The sequence below is a fragment of the Anopheles moucheti genome, chromosome 2 (assembly GCF_943734755.1).
Source record: "Anopheles moucheti chromosome 2, idAnoMoucSN_F20_07, whole genome shotgun sequence".
NCBI classification, from domain to species: domain Eukaryota; kingdom Metazoa; phylum Arthropoda; class Insecta; order Diptera; family Culicidae; genus Anopheles; species Anopheles moucheti.
In genome coordinates this window covers 85856808-85874309 of record NC_069140.1, presented here as the reverse complement: position 1 = coordinate 85874309, position 17502 = coordinate 85856808, and the positions used below count along the sequence as shown (strand labels likewise).

At 40.5% G+C, this 17502-nt stretch overlaps 1 protein-coding gene across 1 annotated transcript in view; it reads right to left on the bottom strand.

The window, feature by feature from the left end:
• The window catches only part of LOC128309403 (uncharacterized), a 45007-nt gene extending 33750 nt beyond the window's left edge, over window positions 1-11257 (bottom strand). Inside the window, exon 1 of the mRNA XM_053045777.1 lies at window positions 10861-11257. Within this exon, the coding sequence (XP_052901737.1) occupies window positions 10861-11257 (397 nt within the window). The remainder of the gene's footprint in view (window positions 1-10860) is intronic.
• Window positions 11258-17502: the final 6245 nt, after the last annotated feature.

Genomic DNA, 17502 nt, shown 5'->3' with positions numbered 1-17502 from the left:
CCTGTATGTTTAGTTTCTTTCCTCCTCCTCCTCCTCTGACGTGTTATTAGATTTAAGATTAGACTATAAGATTACTTTTGTTAAGCCTTATGGGCGGACAAATTATTTTTCCGTAAATAAATAAATAAATGAACGGTCATGATATTTAAAAACAATATGCTCAACTCTCAACTCGGTCTAGAAAATATGATTTACTTTAATTTGTTCGTCAAAAACTGCATAGTGTTTGACGTTTCAATAAATTAAACTATAATTAATTCAACCCTTCAAATATCAACCCCTAGATTCTTTCGTACTTTTAGTTCCTTCCGGCACTATTTACTCACACACACAATCCTCGCCCTTTTGCAAATGAGCATTTCAAAAACTTATTCACACCAACAACAACAACAACAACCGAAAAAGGCACACTTTAATTTGATTTGCCAAATGCTATATTTGTTTTCGTTCTTCGTCAAACTTTGCTTTACTGTGTGCAGCCGGTGCAGCACCGCTTTGCCGGGTGACCCGTACGCGGCAGGGTTCGAAATTCTTTTCACCTTGCTGTTTGCTGCACATATGCACAAATATTGCATGCATTCGTTGCTGTGATTTCGTTTACTCAACATTATTGTGTGTGTGTGGGGTGGGTGTGGGTTGGGTCTGCGCTGGATGGAGCTTTTCGGGTACTGTGCTGCAATAAATAAACGTACACACTTTTCATCCGACCGACAACACGTGAGCGGCCACAAAAAAAAAAACAAACAAAACTGCAGCAGGGAAAGAAAAAGGGTACGAACACGCTTCGCTTTCCTGCTGTGCAAATGTTCTATCTTCATTATAGTAATTAGAAAACTCCTACGATAGTTCTGACAACGCAAACAATCTACCTTTTCGTGCCAAACCAGAACCCACATTCCGGTCCCGGCCGGTTCACAGCTCGTCGTAGCGGGACGGTCTTTTACCCACCGGTGCGAGGTTGCTCCACCGGGTGGAGCCGGGTACGGTTGGTTTGTTTTATTTCTAACAAACTCGAGCGCCCGGTGACGATATATTTTCCGCACGGTGCACATTTTCCACCATGCCGGCCAACCGTCTGCCCATCTGCCGCTCTTATTTATTTCGATTGTCAAACAAACAAACTGCCAGCACAAGAAAGTATCCGGGTTGACTTTTCGTTCCTGCTTGCAAATGTTACCATTGCCAACATTGGTAGCTTTGCTGCCAGCGCCGGTCGAGGCACTCGTCGTCGTTTCGACGGGTAAAATAAACCACTTGCCCGACCACTTGTGCATGTGCGAAACAATCGAAACCCGTAGCGGATATTAGCGTGGAATGGTTTCTGTCCGGTTCCGTTTTGTTGTGCGTTGACACAGCAGTTGATTGTGGAACCTGTCGATGCGATATGTGACGGGGAATATTGCTACGAGCTGCAACTGACCTCAACCGAGCGCACGTAAAGATGACATTTCCGGCTTACAAGATGACAGCCGCAAGAGTCTTAACCTCCCGCGTGGTTCGACCCCGGCAACCGGCACAAATGGCGATAGACAAATAATTGAATTGATATTGCTCGTTAGCTTAACTGACTCGAGCCGAATGGTACGGAGTCTAATCAGTGCTTTCGACTTTCGCCCCAAAACGAAATCCTTCAACATAAATCCTCCCTCAAAAACAACGAGCAGGGGCTTAGCATCCATTCGAGCGCACCGAGTGGCTGCTTTATCTTGCCCCAGAGCAGACAATGCTGCCGAGCCGCTTCAGAGTTTACTTTAAACAAGTTTACTACGGCCAAAAGGCGAAGAAACCTTTGGGCCACGCAATGAAGCTCTTTCTACCCTCAAAATGTACGAACATTTCATCGTACTTCATGCCAAAGCCTGAAGATCTCAAAATCGCAACAGCAAACGAAAAAAAACTTTATATTTTCCCAAACCACGGAGGGTTTTTCCGGATTTTCCGATAAATGCGATTATCGGGGCATAATTCAGGGCGCCCTCAAACTTCTCCGGTGGTCCGGGTCCCGCAACGTCGGCATTGTTAGCATCGGAAATACATCGCCACCGTGCTTCACACGCGCATACATCAGCACGCTGGGACGATGGGCGTATTGATCCATATTTATGAAGCCTATACAATTTAATTATTCTTCCCCTCCAAAAAATGTCCGCCGAGCCTGGGTGGGGTTTTCCCTAATCCGGACTTTAGAGATTTTTTATTTGCGGGATGCCATCCGCCAGCGTCTAAGTCAAGCCTTCAGCTTCATAATTTGGAATTATCTGCCCCAAATAATAACCTCAGCATTATTAAATCTAAGCTTGCCTCGACGACTTGCCCCTTCGGCAGTGCTGAGCGGGAAGAAGGGCAGAAGTGAAGAACAAAGCCCAAACCCAAACCACCCCCCCTAGCACGGCTTTTACGAGCTCCTTCAGGCAGGGTGGGTGTCTTTTTGCATATCTTTCCATTCTTGCTTTTTTACTCCTTGAGTCAATTTAAATTCATAAAAAATGCAAAACGAATTCTTCAGCCGATACTCCGTAGCAGCCTTATCACTCCATCCTGTATCTAAATACATACATACAGCACCCACACACACATGTTTATTCGGCAGGCGGAATCTCGAACTGGAACGTACCAAGGACACCGCTCTAGGCGCACCGGTATGGCGCACTGTGAGTGGCACCGACTTATGATAAGAGAGAGGACAAGTGAGGCTTCTGCTCCCTTAAGCTTTTTGCCCGCCGGTACCGTCGGCATGAAGCGAACTGGAAATCAACGCAACACAACAAAAAAATATATCGACAAACAAAAAAGCCCACCACCAAAATGAGAGGAAAATTTGTGCAAACTGGCACGGCTGTGGCACAAGTTCGAAAGCTCAGTAAACACCACGGACCGCGAAACGTTGATGGGAAGCGAAACTCAAAGGGCATCCCCAACAGCAACGGAAAAAAATGCTCCCCCAAAAACCTGGGGGGGGGGGCCCGAGGGGACAAGATCGAGATTAGAGCCTTGAGTTTTCTGCCGACTGTGGCACAACGCCTCCAACAGTGGCAACGCGCGGGCAAGGCGCGGGTAAAGAATTACGGTTGCTGAATATTAATTTTCCGAATATGTCACCACAGTTTTAAGAAGTCGACGAATCGCTTTCCCACCCTGCCTCCAAAAACAGGGTCAAACCAAACAGAGGGAATGCGGCCGATAGCAGAAGCCACGGTTAAGCGGGCATAAGATTTCAGTTGCGAAATACAGCACACAATCAAACAAAGAGGAACAATCTGGAAGCGTGAGCAAAATATGTTCCTTCGAAGGAGAACAACAGAGGCGAAAATTGGGATAGGATCCCATTTTCATGCCCCTGTATTTGCTGAGCACTCCATCAAAACCATCAAACCGACCGTATTTTGATGATTCCGGTGGAAAATATGCAACGCTGGGAAAATTGTTACGGACAATGGTGACGAAACAAAGCGCACGGCTGATGAATTACTTCGTTTTTGTTTTACATTTAACGTCATTTATGAGCACACAAGGATGGATTAGAGCGGGACGAGTGCCTACTGTGTCCACAACACACCACACCAACATGCCGACATACAATGGGCCAAATGTAAGCACGGACACATAAAAAATATTCTTCATGAACATTATCTACAGGACAGGACACCCATGACTCTCGTTTTCCCTTTCCGTTTTCTACTTTTTCCTACAGCTTTCGCTTTAAATTGTATTGTTTATAATTTAATTATGTTTTTACTTTATTTTGTATTCAATATTAGCTAATTTCAACATGATTTAAATGTTTTTTCCAGTTTCGTTTGCCATTTATAGATGTTTAAGTACACTTTATTACATCTTTTTTAACCATGCTAGGCACAATTTCATGTTATGTACCTTAAACTATCCTTAGCAATTATCTACCAGTTGATTTAAGCACTTTTGTTTAGTTTTCACACTTTTATTAAAATCGTTTTATGTTTCTAGGTAAACATTTGAACAAATCCAAGCTTTGTAGCTTAAGCAATAGCGTAAGGAAATTAAAAATTACAGCAAATTAAAAAAAAAAACTTTTATATTGTCTTTTATGGAGTCGAACTCTCTGACGTTTTTTACATTATATTTGTATATATGTAAAACATTTACATTATTTATTTCTTTACATCATAAAGCCAGTTTTTTTATACTAAAATGCACAATTTTCAATGGTTTGTACAACTTTAGTGTGCGTCGGCCCGTTTGAAGATAAAGTTGTACTAAAAGTTAAGTTTTCTAGTCAATTATTTTGAAAATAATTTGTTGTAGGATGTAGTAATTGATTTCTTGTAAATCCTAGAACATAAAAACAGGTTCATATGGTAAAACAAACGTAAAATTTACTCGTGTCCAAGATTGTGTGTGGGCTACTATAAAAAGCGATTTAACTAGAAACAGCACAATGAACCTTGCATGAACAATCCCACGGTGTGTGGTTGTAGAAAAGGACGAAAATGAAGTTGAGAAAAGGATTATTAAAGTCTATTCTAAAAAGACATCAGTACGTTTGGCATTGCTGGCATTTAATTTAGAAAGAAAAAGGACACTTGGAGAAAACTTTTCATTGTTTTTCGGACCATATGGGAATAATTACTACCAAGAAGTTACTAAAAGAGTAATAAAAATAGAGAAAAATGTGGTGAATGTTTTAAGTGTATTTTGGAATGGAAAATAATTGAAAAAATAAACGGTAATCTAAAGTTTATCATTCGTTTTTATGAAAGGGTACCAATCATATAGAAATTACCTTTTCGTAACTCCATTTCGGCAAAACCATCAACCACACTCCGGCGTTAGATCATGACACTGCACTTCGGCTAGTGTTTTTCCGACCCACCAAAGGTACCGTGAAACGGATTGGTCATTCCGCACATCCGAGAGTGGCTATAAAAGCTTGCTCTGTTCCAAAGTGTTAAAAAGTTATGAGGGAAGTCAAACCGAAAATGGAAAAATCAGTATCAGTTGCGCTTTTTTCCACACATGAAAGGTATGATGAATGAGCATTGAAAGGTTCAAACAAGGGAAAAAGAAACATCCCAACTCTTCGCCGTACTAAAATTCACACAGAGGAAAACATTCCGGTCGGGAATGTGCGTGTTGGGAGCATTTCTTCCAAAACTGGATCACTTCCCTGGGAGAGGGAAAAAACCTTTTGCTTTCGAAGCGACCTCATGTTTCCGGCAGCGCTGAGACACACACACACCGGTACGTACGAATTACGATTAATGGACCGGGAAGCGCGGGCAAAACTCTGTTCCCGCCCAAGAAGCGTAATGATTTGCGGTCAAAAAGATAGTCATACAACACGGTGTGTTTCTTCCTGCGCATCGTGCACACATACAAGTTTATTATATTTCACCATAAAATTTTGATCACCGTGTCATGAGCGCATGGAGAGTGCTGTCTCCATCGTTTATTTATTTTTCTTTTTGGTTCAATACCCACTCCCTCTGTGGTCATAAAAATAATGCACTTCTCGGATATCGTGCCACCCCCGTGAACGATACAATAGTGGAAAGTTGCGCTTTCACCGCCACCCGGCGGCCATAGTGCACAGGGAGCAAACTTTTCCACTTCCGGGAGCGTAAATGTGGAGCAGGAGGAGTCGGCACCCGGGGGGGAATGATGACTGCAGCCGCGGAAAAGGGAACGTCCAACCAAGAAAAGTGGTCGCTGGCTGGTGCTAGCCGTGCAAGAGGGAAATAGCTGCTCTCGCACTACCTCCATTTTCATAATGTTGGATTGTAAGCTTTTCCAGCCGACAGCTCATTTTCCGACGGCTGAATAGTCTGCATCCTGCCCGGTCTGGTCGGCCTCCGTAAGGGCCTCACTTGAGCGATGAAATGTCCGCATCAGGAGTTTTTTTTTTTTTTTGCAACTCCAACGACGCGTTCGAATTGATGGGATGAGGTTTGAACTTTGAGCACAATTTGAGACGGCCTTGGACTGGTAGACCGGCTGATCATTTTGTGCACCATTTTTCAGACGCATGGAAACGGCGTTACGCTGGCGGAGGAGTAGGTGCTGGGAAAGATAAACTTTCCTTTCGAACCCGAGACTTAACGGAGCGCCGACTGGGGCAGCCTAGTAAAGGGATGTTGTTGTAACAAACTGCAAAAATCATGCGCCCTAAACCCTTAAGGGGCCATAAAAATATCACTTTTTGGTATTATCTGGAAGCTCTGAGTCTTGTGAAAAAAGCAAGTCCGACGAATAACGAAGTAGTTGTCGAAAGTATAAACTCATCAGCGTGTAAAAACCCATGACCTTCGTAGGTGGATTTTTTCTTCAGCAATATTCCACAAATCGATACCCAGCAATTCTCGAAACCGCCATTTTAACTCAACGTGCTAGTAATGATTTTGTAATTGTATGAAAATACTGCACATTTTATGCCCATTTCATGAATTCACTCCGATCACGAAAACGAAAACCGAATTCATCTTCAAAAAGCACGGATTCGAATCTGTATTATTGAGGAATCACGCCAGATTACTCTGGAGATTTCCCTAAAGTTTTTCGGATTTTTAACAATTTTCTACCATTTGACACATAATTTTCAGCAGCTGGCATTGAATCTAGCCCAGTTTTTCACGCATAAGCGTTTCTTCACGCATCCCGTTCTTTGGACTATCCCTCTTTTTTAACTATTCTTCTATCCTTTCTTTTCTATTCTTTTCTTTCCTTTTACTATTCTTAAAGATCTCCCACAATTTATACTGTTTTATTTCCTTCTGCTTTTTAATCGAAAACTCTAGACGTTTTCTATGCCAATTAACCACGTTTTATTTTCATTCAACAGCTGCGTGCTACTTTAACACCTTAGAAACACTTGTTCTATAATCTATAATCTATAATAATTAAATTATCTAGTATATATGGTCTTCATAATTTTAAAACACATAAATCATACAGATGGTCAGAAAACTTGTCATAAACAATTTCTAACTTGATTAACCGTCATATTCCAATCATTTAAATTACTTAAGTTATTTTATGTCGCTGTCATTTGAATTATATGGGCTTTACTGTTATGTGTTGTGGTCATACAGAACGAAGTGTCAGACATTAGAATCAACTTTAAACAAACATCACCGCTTTAAGGGTTACCCTCGTAAAGGAGAGCATCATTCTCTACATCATGGTTTAACTTCTTTCTTCATCAACTTTCCACTCATAATACACTTAACGCAAAAGTTACTTTGTCTCTCATATTCAATCATAAGTATTTTTTCGTTTCGTTGCTGCCTGTGCTGTTTTATTCTTTACAATTTCCCACACTTCGGTTTCAGGCCCTTTCGGTGCCCCTTCTTGGTGACAGCATTCGGTTTCGGAGAGTACATGTTTCAACCGGAAGGCAAAGTTTATCGGGCCTTTCCAAACTCGTCGGTCCAGACCCAGTGCGGGAAACGGTTGAACGGCTTGCCTGGAACGTGATCTTCCTTACCGGAAATCCGTCCCCGGGGCTGACCACCGCACACCAACCAGCGCAGCCACACGGTACGTCAGCACGACTCGTTGGACAACAAATTTTGGGGTGGTCATTTCCCAACCGGACGTCCGAAAGCGAAACACTGTTTTCAGCTCGCAAATGTGTGTGTTTGTGCGAGAAGGACTTAAGTTGCAATTCCTGTTCTACTTTCGCTCATGCCCACTTATTTCTCCACTAGTTTCTGGAGGCTGTTTTTTTATTTCAAGGCCCTTCGAGGCGTTTCGCATGGTCGTTAAAACTTTCGTTCCGAAAAAAAAACTTTAACACTGCTGATGGTTTTCTTGCAAAGAAGCGAGAATAAAAATTTCCCATTCGCCGGAACGGGTAAAAGCTTTGTGCATTTGAGCTTGAATGGGGGATAAAAACCAACACACACACACACACACACACAGGCTGTGGGAGAAGTTTTGTTTCCCACAAAAATCAGCGCCCTTAAGCGATCCTTCCCATTTCGATGCTGCCCGACGAAAGCGGGATCAATGATAACGACTCTACCGATGACGTTCGGTCTCTCGCTCGCGCCGTAACAGCTGCTTTGGCAAAGTGATATCAAACAGCAGTTCACTTTTAATGCACACCAAACTGCAGTGAAGTCACTCCCGGTGGGCTCTAAAATACCGACCGAGCGGCGAATGATTATTGTGGGCGATAATGATACGAGGCGGGAGGCAGCAAACAAAAAAATAAGGTACCAACTCCTGCCGTCAATGCTGATTACCGCACAGCAACGGAAGTGCGGCGTTCTTTTTTTTTTTGTCTTGTTTTCACTCCCCAAACCGAGCACAGCTGAATGGGATTTGATTGGAAAAATTGAGAACAATGTTTTTTTTCTATTCCTTCGCTTTTGCTTTTTTGTGTTGTTCAGTTGCGCGATAAAGGTGGTTTAAAGGAGACGCTGAAGGGAGAAACTTTGGCTCTGTTCGACTTTGGCTCGTCAAACCATTGCTGAAGCTTTATGTAAAGTTTTGCAAAACTCAAAACTGGAACAAACTTGTCTAGCTTGCCGGTGTGCGTCGGTTAAAATTCCATTTCTAGCTGGGAGGTTCGCTGCTACGCCCAACAGCTTGCAGTTGATAATTTAACGCTTGGTTTGCGAACTTTCCTGAAAATCAACAGCACAAGTTATGGCCACAGTTGGCCATATTGGCAACCTATTTCCACCCAATTGCACTATTAAAGTAGTTTCTTTGTTTTAAATCGATAGCAAACAACTTAACTTCAACTATAAAATATTACTTGTTGAAAATTGTTCTAATACATATAAAATATAATGGAACGCTGTTAATTGTGCTGACCCGTCACTCTTCCGTAGTCCAAGAAGTGAACCATATGAATTAAAGATTTATTTGATTTTAATGGCAGTGGATCACCGTTCATCCGTGTCTTGATCGGAATCGACCTTGATAAGCAGACAAAAAGTTATGTGATAAATAAAATAGTAAAATGCATAGGGTTTATTTAATGCTGATTGTTGCCTTTTAAGCAAGATTATTCATCAATTATTGTTCTTTTAATGATTGATTTACTATTGCTTATGACGCCATCGGTTATAGAACTGTCCTTCTTGAGAAGTGTTGATGAAACGACTCTCGGTTACATGACGATTCGATTCAAGTTTATTCGGGAATTATTATGTTTTTTTTTAGGAAAAATGGACGTTTTGTTTTACTTTGTGGTTCATTGTTGCATTAAAAAAATATAATAAACTTGCTTCGATTAAATGCTTAAACTTGAGCAAGTTTTTCTATCGCTTATAACTTGAAAGTTCCTATAGAGTTTTGACATATCCACTACAATGGATATGTCCGCAGACGGGAGAAATGAAATGATTAATAGTAAAACATATTTTTAATAATAAGAATATAAAATGTATACAAAATATATATATAAAAATATTTTAAAAAATTATAAAATAATATATTTTACAATACACTGAAATTCTGGCAAAAAGTAAAGATTTACTACAATCAAACGCAAAGTAAATATAAAGTAAACACCCGTCTATCATACTCATCAACTAATATTTAAAAGAAAATTAATATAAAAGAGAAAGATAAATATGGAAATATCCGGATTATTCGGTCAAGTCACGAATAATCGACATTTCACGATAAATTAAGTACCATCGGTGAAGCTGTAAAATCACTTTCAAAACTATCATTTACCGGGGAAAAAAGAATAAAACGGCGTCCGGAAAAACCGATGAAGAAAAGTGTACGGTTGTGCTTTTTAAATTATGAGTGCCTTCAATACCCATTTTACCTCGGCCGAATGCACACAAAGTATAACTCGCAAGCATAAAACAGCTACACAATTGCTTTATGTTTGCAGGCCAGCAAGAATAGGTATGCATTCTTTATGGCACCATGAAGTTCGTATTATAGCACGGTTTTCGAAAGACAAAACAAAACCTTTCGGTGTTTGGCTTTCGGGAAGAAAAACCTAACCACCACCACAACAAAGCACCGTGCACGACACATTGAGCCGAAAATTTAATTCAAAAGCTCAATTGCACCATTTTCCAAAGGTTCGCGTGTTGCGCCCGTGTGCCGAGCGTATCGCTCCGTTGGGGGATTGGGCAAACAATTCCCGTCCGGCAAGGAGACGAAAACAAAAAAGAATACGGAAAATACAACGAGTGAAAAACAACAATCAAACGTCCATTTGCTTCCGGCGGGTGATTCATTTTACACCGGGCGCTAGCAAGCGTCCCGCAAACAGCGCGTACGCCTGTACAACCGAACAAAGGTAATCGCGATGGAATGAAACAAAACATAAAGCTACATCAGCTTCTTTTGCTCTAATTTTGAGGGAGTTAAGAACCCACCCCAGCCCCCCGAAACGAAACAAAAAAGCTCCAAAATACGGCAGATATGGCTTACGGTTTCGCTGCACAGTTCGTTACTTTCGGTTGCGCTAAATGGAAACGAAACGACACGTGAAGCAATTCAACAATTTACGACACCGACAGCCGAGTTTGCGTTTCAGGTTTTTATGCTGCTCGCACGTAAAGGAAGCGCAACGAATTCCTTAACGGAAGGCTCAATCGCAAACACATTGCCCCGGGAACAAAGGAGTATTAACCTCTAAAGACCGCCTTTACCTACGGCTACGGCGTTCTTTATCCCTGCTTTGACAAAATGCCATCCGGCGCAGCAAAAAGCTGTCTGCCGTGCAGTGCCCAGCGAGGGAAGATAATAATAAAACCGAACGAAAAAATAAAAAGACGAAACCTCCCCCAAAACTCATAACTTGCATCTCGAAACCTTGGGCTTCCGGGGGGGGTCTGAAAAGGCAGGCAAAACAACGGCAGCAACGAACGCAATTGAAAGACGAAGTAATCAAAGCACACTTACCTGTACAAGATTTCGGCTCGTCGCTCTTATCAAGGCAATCGAAATTGCCGTCGCAGAATTTCGACGACGGTATGCAGGTCCCGTTGGCGCAGCGCAACTGAGCGATATTACATTTCCCACCGTTGCCACCGCCATTCGGGCTACCGCTTCCGCTTCCACTGCTGCTTCCGTTTCCGGTGCTGCTACCATTGCTGCTGCCGCCCGCCGCACTGCGTGAGGCAATGGCGGCCGCTATCGATGCGGACGAAAGAGACGCGATGGCCGTCGCACCGGGGGAACGTTCCCGACCACCGGACTTGGGGCGCGTTTCGGTTGCGTTCGAACCGACCGGGGCCAGCTGGGTGCTTACCAGTGCCAGCACCAACACCGCCACCAGACACTTCTTCCACCCATCCATCCGGGAGTCTCTGTAAAATGCCAACAAAAAAAAAAACAGGGTAAGTTAGCGATCGGCCGGAAGCAGAGCAGTTGGAAAAATGTCGTTAGATTGGAAAATTAAAATCACTCCAAAATGGTGGAAGCGTTGCCCTTCACACGGTGGAATGCACATTAGTGACACGTTCGAGCTTGTGTCGCCATTTCTTCGGTTTGCCAGGGCACGCAAACGCAATTTGCCCACTAACGCGAGACGTACTAATGATAGGCTTTATTGCTTTTGATGTAAGGAAATTACCACCACTGGGTATGACGCAGACGAGACCGTTTAAACTTCAATCAGTGGCGTTACAGCGACCGTGCGAGATGTTGGCTTATTCATGGTAGAAAGCATGGAACATAGTTTCTGATTGGGGTTTTCATTATTATACTTGGGGAAATTAAGAAAAAAAGACTAATTTTTAGAAATTAGGTATTTTTAAAAATAACCGGGCGTCTCCATCATTTGCACAACTAACGCTTTATATGATTTTTGGATCCGACGGAGTTCCCCGTGCCATATCAAATATTTATCGAACTTCTTATTGCATGAGATGATGTATTCGCAATAAAACTAAAGCTAAAGTGGTCGAAATTCAATGAAACCTCCAATAGAAATATTATTTGTTTTTTAATAATATATTTTAATAAACTTTACCTTTGCATTACCTTAAATTCATTTCTCACTTCACTCTAACAATCAGACAATAAAATGTTATCGCAAAATGCGACACCAACTTGTCAACTATTATTTAATATAATAAACACTTGAAAATAAATGATCCGATCGGCCTCTCCATCGGATTTTTTCTAATTCTTAAAAAATAATATAATAATAATAGTATAATAATTATAATATAATAAAATTTTCTAATTAACTAATATTTTTATAAATATTTACAGTTTTATAAATATGTGTGTGTAAATATGTATCAACAAACACATAGTTTTTTATTGAGTTTTTTAACTTCTCTTAACATCTCAGTTTAGAAGACCAAAAGTCAAATTTTACTACACAGCCGGAATAGTCGGTACGGAGGATTGGGTACTATTTTTTGCTTATCTTCATTTTCATCTTTTTATTTCATTTCGCATTTTATTTTTATTTCTTAACCTTTTTAAGTTCTATTATTTACCTCTCTTCGATTGTTACTTTTCTTTATTTTATCCTAACATTTTCTTTTTTTACAACTTCTTTATGTTTGAGCTGTTGTGAAATTATTTTTATAAATTTCAACAAAAATCTGTAATCCTTATTAATCAAAAGTCCAAGAAGTAACATTTTAGGAAAGTGCTTATTGATGTGTTTCCTTTATTGACGCTCCCCTATTTGTCACTTAAATTAACTGGACAGAGTAGAATCGACTTTTATCCCATGTTTTTAACACGATTCTTACTACTTCGTGAGTAAAAGTATACGTTGTCAGTTTTGCTAAACAAGCCTTCACTAATTAGTACCGAAGAAACATCGACCCAACTTCTAAGAAGACGCCTTACACACTCGAGATCATATGAGTGATAATTGCACACAACAAATCAGGGTTCAAATGTGCCGGCTTTATCACCCTGCCAGCATCTACCTAGAAAATGTCCTGTTTCCGTACCTTGCCAGCCATCGATCGTTTTTATATTTGACATCACCACCCCCGCTAGTAAGAGGACACTTCGACACCAAGAAAAGCAATTTTACAACAATTCCCCAAGAGCTTGGGTGTTGTGTTGCTCGAAAGATGAAGTTGCCACCCGACCGTGCAGTCGAGTGCCCTGCTGAAGGATCAATATTTCTCATCGACATTTCGCTTCGTCGATATCCATCGCACCGGGCTTTGGCACACGCACGTGCCAAAGTTGACGTGTATTGATTACGGCCACCGTCACCCTAATGCGAGGCTATCATGAAGGACCCACCCCACATCGCAAGATATTTTGGCCTCGGTCAAGAGGATATTGTTGGAATTAGCAGCAAAAATTGATTCCCACGAGCACGTACGGGTTTTGTCCACAGCTTCGCTTCTTTTTCTCTTCCTCTTCCTCTCGCTCTCGCAATTGCTGAATCCTTCTTGACAGATTTAATTTGGGTCAAACTACCACTTTAAATGACGTCAAAAGCATCCTCAAATTTTAAGCACGCTGTTGTTTTGTGTTCCTTTTCGTTCAATAGCAAATTAAAAGCACCTCCCGTCCGACCATGTACGTACGCTCTGTGCCTCTCTCTTACCCCGTTCTACGACGCTTGCTGCAGTTTGTGCAGCTTTTGTTGCCATCGAAGCGTTCCGTGGGTGTCAATTTTTCTTTCCATCACTAGCAGATCATCGCAATACAACGCGTTGTTGCACCGTAATAGAAAATTGTGCTCCGCGCTGCAACTGACACCGGACTGACACATTGTAATAGAAGCATTTAGAGGCAAATTGAGTGGACCGACGTACTGCACAATGGCTGACCGCACAATTTTTATCGAAGCAAATGGATGAAGGTTCACTTTTGCGCTATCAAACCGCTTGAATACTGGGAAAATGTTTTGCCTGCTGCAATGGACGAAAGTAATACAAACGGATGGAAATCTATTTAACAAACGCAGCAAAATATGTTTGGTCTGTGTGCTACAATTTTATAGTTTTAAACTTTTAATTTCTATACGAAACTTTTATTAATAAACTAAAGTACAAAAGAAAAATATTTAAATAATCATTTTGGAAATATTATTGAAATTGCTAACTGCCATAAGCAGCAGCAATTATGTATGATGGATTATAAATTATTACTACTAATCACAAGTAAACCTACATTCTTTTGTAGCAAATGAGCTAAACATCAATATGTTTCTCATGCATTTAATTTCATAGTCCTTTAATTCACAGTTTTTGAATTATTAGTATTATAACGAAAGACCTGATGACTAAGCATGCTCTATGAGTTAAAGATGCCGGTCTTTATGCCGGACATATAGGTCTTTAGAGCCCATCTTTCCATCATTTTTTTTACTGGTGTAAAACACAAATAAACACGACGGAAAAATGTTCGGGAGGTTGTTTCCATTGACCATTTTCTATATTATTATCTATCCTTGACGAGTCAAGATATAAAATATTAAGAAAAAAATAAACAAACATAATGGTGTTTTGCTATGGTGTAAATCAGTTTTCCATTACAAAACTCTTGTTTCGCATACTAACAAGGATTGTTTATGACTCCAAATCGAATACTTAATCTACAGACCTATCGCGTGGCAGAATAGAATAGAAAGGATCAAGTAGTGATCGCGGCACGCAAAGATTAGTAAAACACCGGGCGTCTCCATCATGCGATATTCAAAATTTGTTGAGCAATTTCATCTTTTTTATAACAAAGGGATAGGTCAACTTTGAAAGAAAATAATTTTAATTCGATTCTCATGAAATTTAAATTTTAAATATTTGAACATAAAATTAGCAATGAGTTCCCTTAACTGTAATAACTATTATTCTTCTAAATCCCTGAAATTACCATTTCCATTTATGCTCTTTGCAGCTAATATTTCGAATGTAACTCCAATCAAATGATCAAATCGTCAGTACAACCATCATCAAATAAGAGCGTTCCGGCTCTGCACTGGACTGTGCTAAAACTCCGGAGAATTCTAACAAACCATACTTCATCTAGAAAAGGGCACACTGAATGCCTTTCTAATCCCACCGAATCCGTACGAAAGCCTTCCACAATCTCACGGACAACCCTCGCCGTTGTGATCAATCACGTCAGCGCTGGTTATGAGATATTTATCATTCAATTAGCGATCGATCCCTAATCGTGGGAACCGATTGGAAAACGTTTACCCGGAAAAATCAATCAAACTAATTAAATTTTGTACCGAAACAGAAACCCCCGTCATTGTTCACCTTTCCCCCCGGATGCTTTACCGAAAACTAGCCACAAAACCTCCAAGCATCCCTTCCACCTCCTTCAGCGTGGTTTCGCGTCCTTCGCCTTATTCAATGCATTCCACGGCACGGTTAACGGCGATCAACGTACCAACCCACACCGACCACATCCACCGCTGGTGTAACGGTGTTGGTTTATGCGGATGAGAAATTATCTCTCCGTGTGCGCGAACCCACGCGCGCGCGCGTGTGTGTGTGTGTGTATGAAGAAACGAAAGTCCGCACGTTTGCGAAAACTTTATCACCACTCATCTGCGGCATATCGAACGCAAAACCGCATCAAACACTGTTTATCATCGTTCGCTCACTTACACCACACCCACCAACACCGCACAGATGCGTCCCGCAATCCACCGGGAGGGAAGCATAAATCATTAAGCACACTCCATCGCACACCCTCGTCGCACCTGCCACCGCATCGAGAAAGAAACAACAAAAGCCCTCCACCGTGAAAGCCGTCCCGGCGAAAGACGATATTGTGTCTATTAGCTTATTTTCGAGTGATAATATTAAACATAGCGCTTCGATTTCTTCGGGGTCTTGCGTAGGGATGACATTCCCAACCCACATTCACCCGCGATTCCCCATCCTTCCTGCCCATTCCCACCGATGCCGTAATGGCGACCCGGCGAGAATCGATTTAGAACCCCTCGACGTTCGGGATGGTTCATAATTAATTTCGCCCTACTTAATGTTCGCCGCGATGCGAAAGCGGAAAAGGATTACGCCAATCAGTTCGGAAACGTGCTCATTTTTTGGAAATTCGCGCTTTGCTACATCCAAGCACGGGATGGTGTTAGTGTTTTGCCAAGAATTAAAGTGCTCCGGTGATAAATGGGACTTGAACCGGAATCAGGGATTTCTCTAATAAAGAGAGTCCCGGTGAAGAAATGGTATGGTTTATCGCTACATTAAGTGCAGCAGAGTGGAACGTGCTGCTTGACGCATGGTTAGTGTCAACGAGCTATGTTTTACTATTCTTGTTAAATTTTTCTACAGCAGTGCATTGAAAAATATCATTAAAAAATTGTAATTCACAGTTTTAATATAAATAGGAAACATATTTTATCTTTAAACACACTAATACATCCATCCAAATTTATATGAAGATTTTCAGTATTCTATACTTAATAATCTAAAGACAGGAAAATGGCACTGCACTAACTACGGTAACATCTAAACGCATAAAATTACTAAGGAACTCTGCTTAATAAACCAAAGTACAAAAGTCAAATATTTAAATAATCATTTTGAAATTATCATTTATCTTCCTAATTGCTCTAAGCAGCAGCAATTATGTGTTATAGATTATGTATTATTACTACTAATTACAAGTAACCGTACATTCTTTCCTAGCAAGTGAGCTAAACTACTTTAATTCATAAAGTCCTTACATTCACAGTTTTTAAAATATTAGTATTATAACGAACCTGATGATTAAGCATGCATAAAACATTAACAAAACAAAAAAAAACAATTTATTGCATCGAATTATAAGACCATTGTTTTACTATTCTTCATGAATTTTAAGAAATAAATCATTGGTTAAACCATGAAAAATGAAAGCATAGAACACGTGAAGGTATTCAAGGGAGTAGTTCTCGAGATACATGGTTTCTACGCGGTTTTTCGAAATGTAACAGCTGAAATAATTTATAATAAGCACAAAATTTAGCCACAAAGTTAAAACTTTAGTTGGAAATATCTTCCTTTGTGATGTAAAGCCTTTTTTCAATTTTTGATACCGTTGTCTTTCTAAACGTCGTCTGAAATGCTCAATAAATAAAGAACTGAGAACAAAGTCGACTCTGTAACTATTTAGTATAAACGATATTACACCCCGGTTTATGTAAAATCAGTTTTATATAAACTATATGTAAATTTTTTATGAACAATTTAAATATCTAAACATTTACATTCAAACACTCCTTATTCAATAGCGAAAAATACTTAATGGTTACTACAATTCCCGACAAATTTCCCACCATTTTTTCCATTGTCTAGAGCTTTATATTTTAAAACAATGTTTAAAATATGAACAAAAACATTTATGTTTCTATTCCAACGTGTTTCATTCTACACTTCCACCAGATCTACCTTCCTACCAAGTTACACCAAATAATTCACCGTTGTCGAAGCCCATTACCTTTATGACTGCCAGCTGTACATCGAAGATGCACCGGGTGGTAGATTGATGTCGAAGATTTGTCAAAACGTTCGAATACTAACGTCACAAAAACAGATCTAAACACATCCAACTTCACACGAATTGTACACGAATTCCGAGGGGGACGGGGTCGTTTTTTTT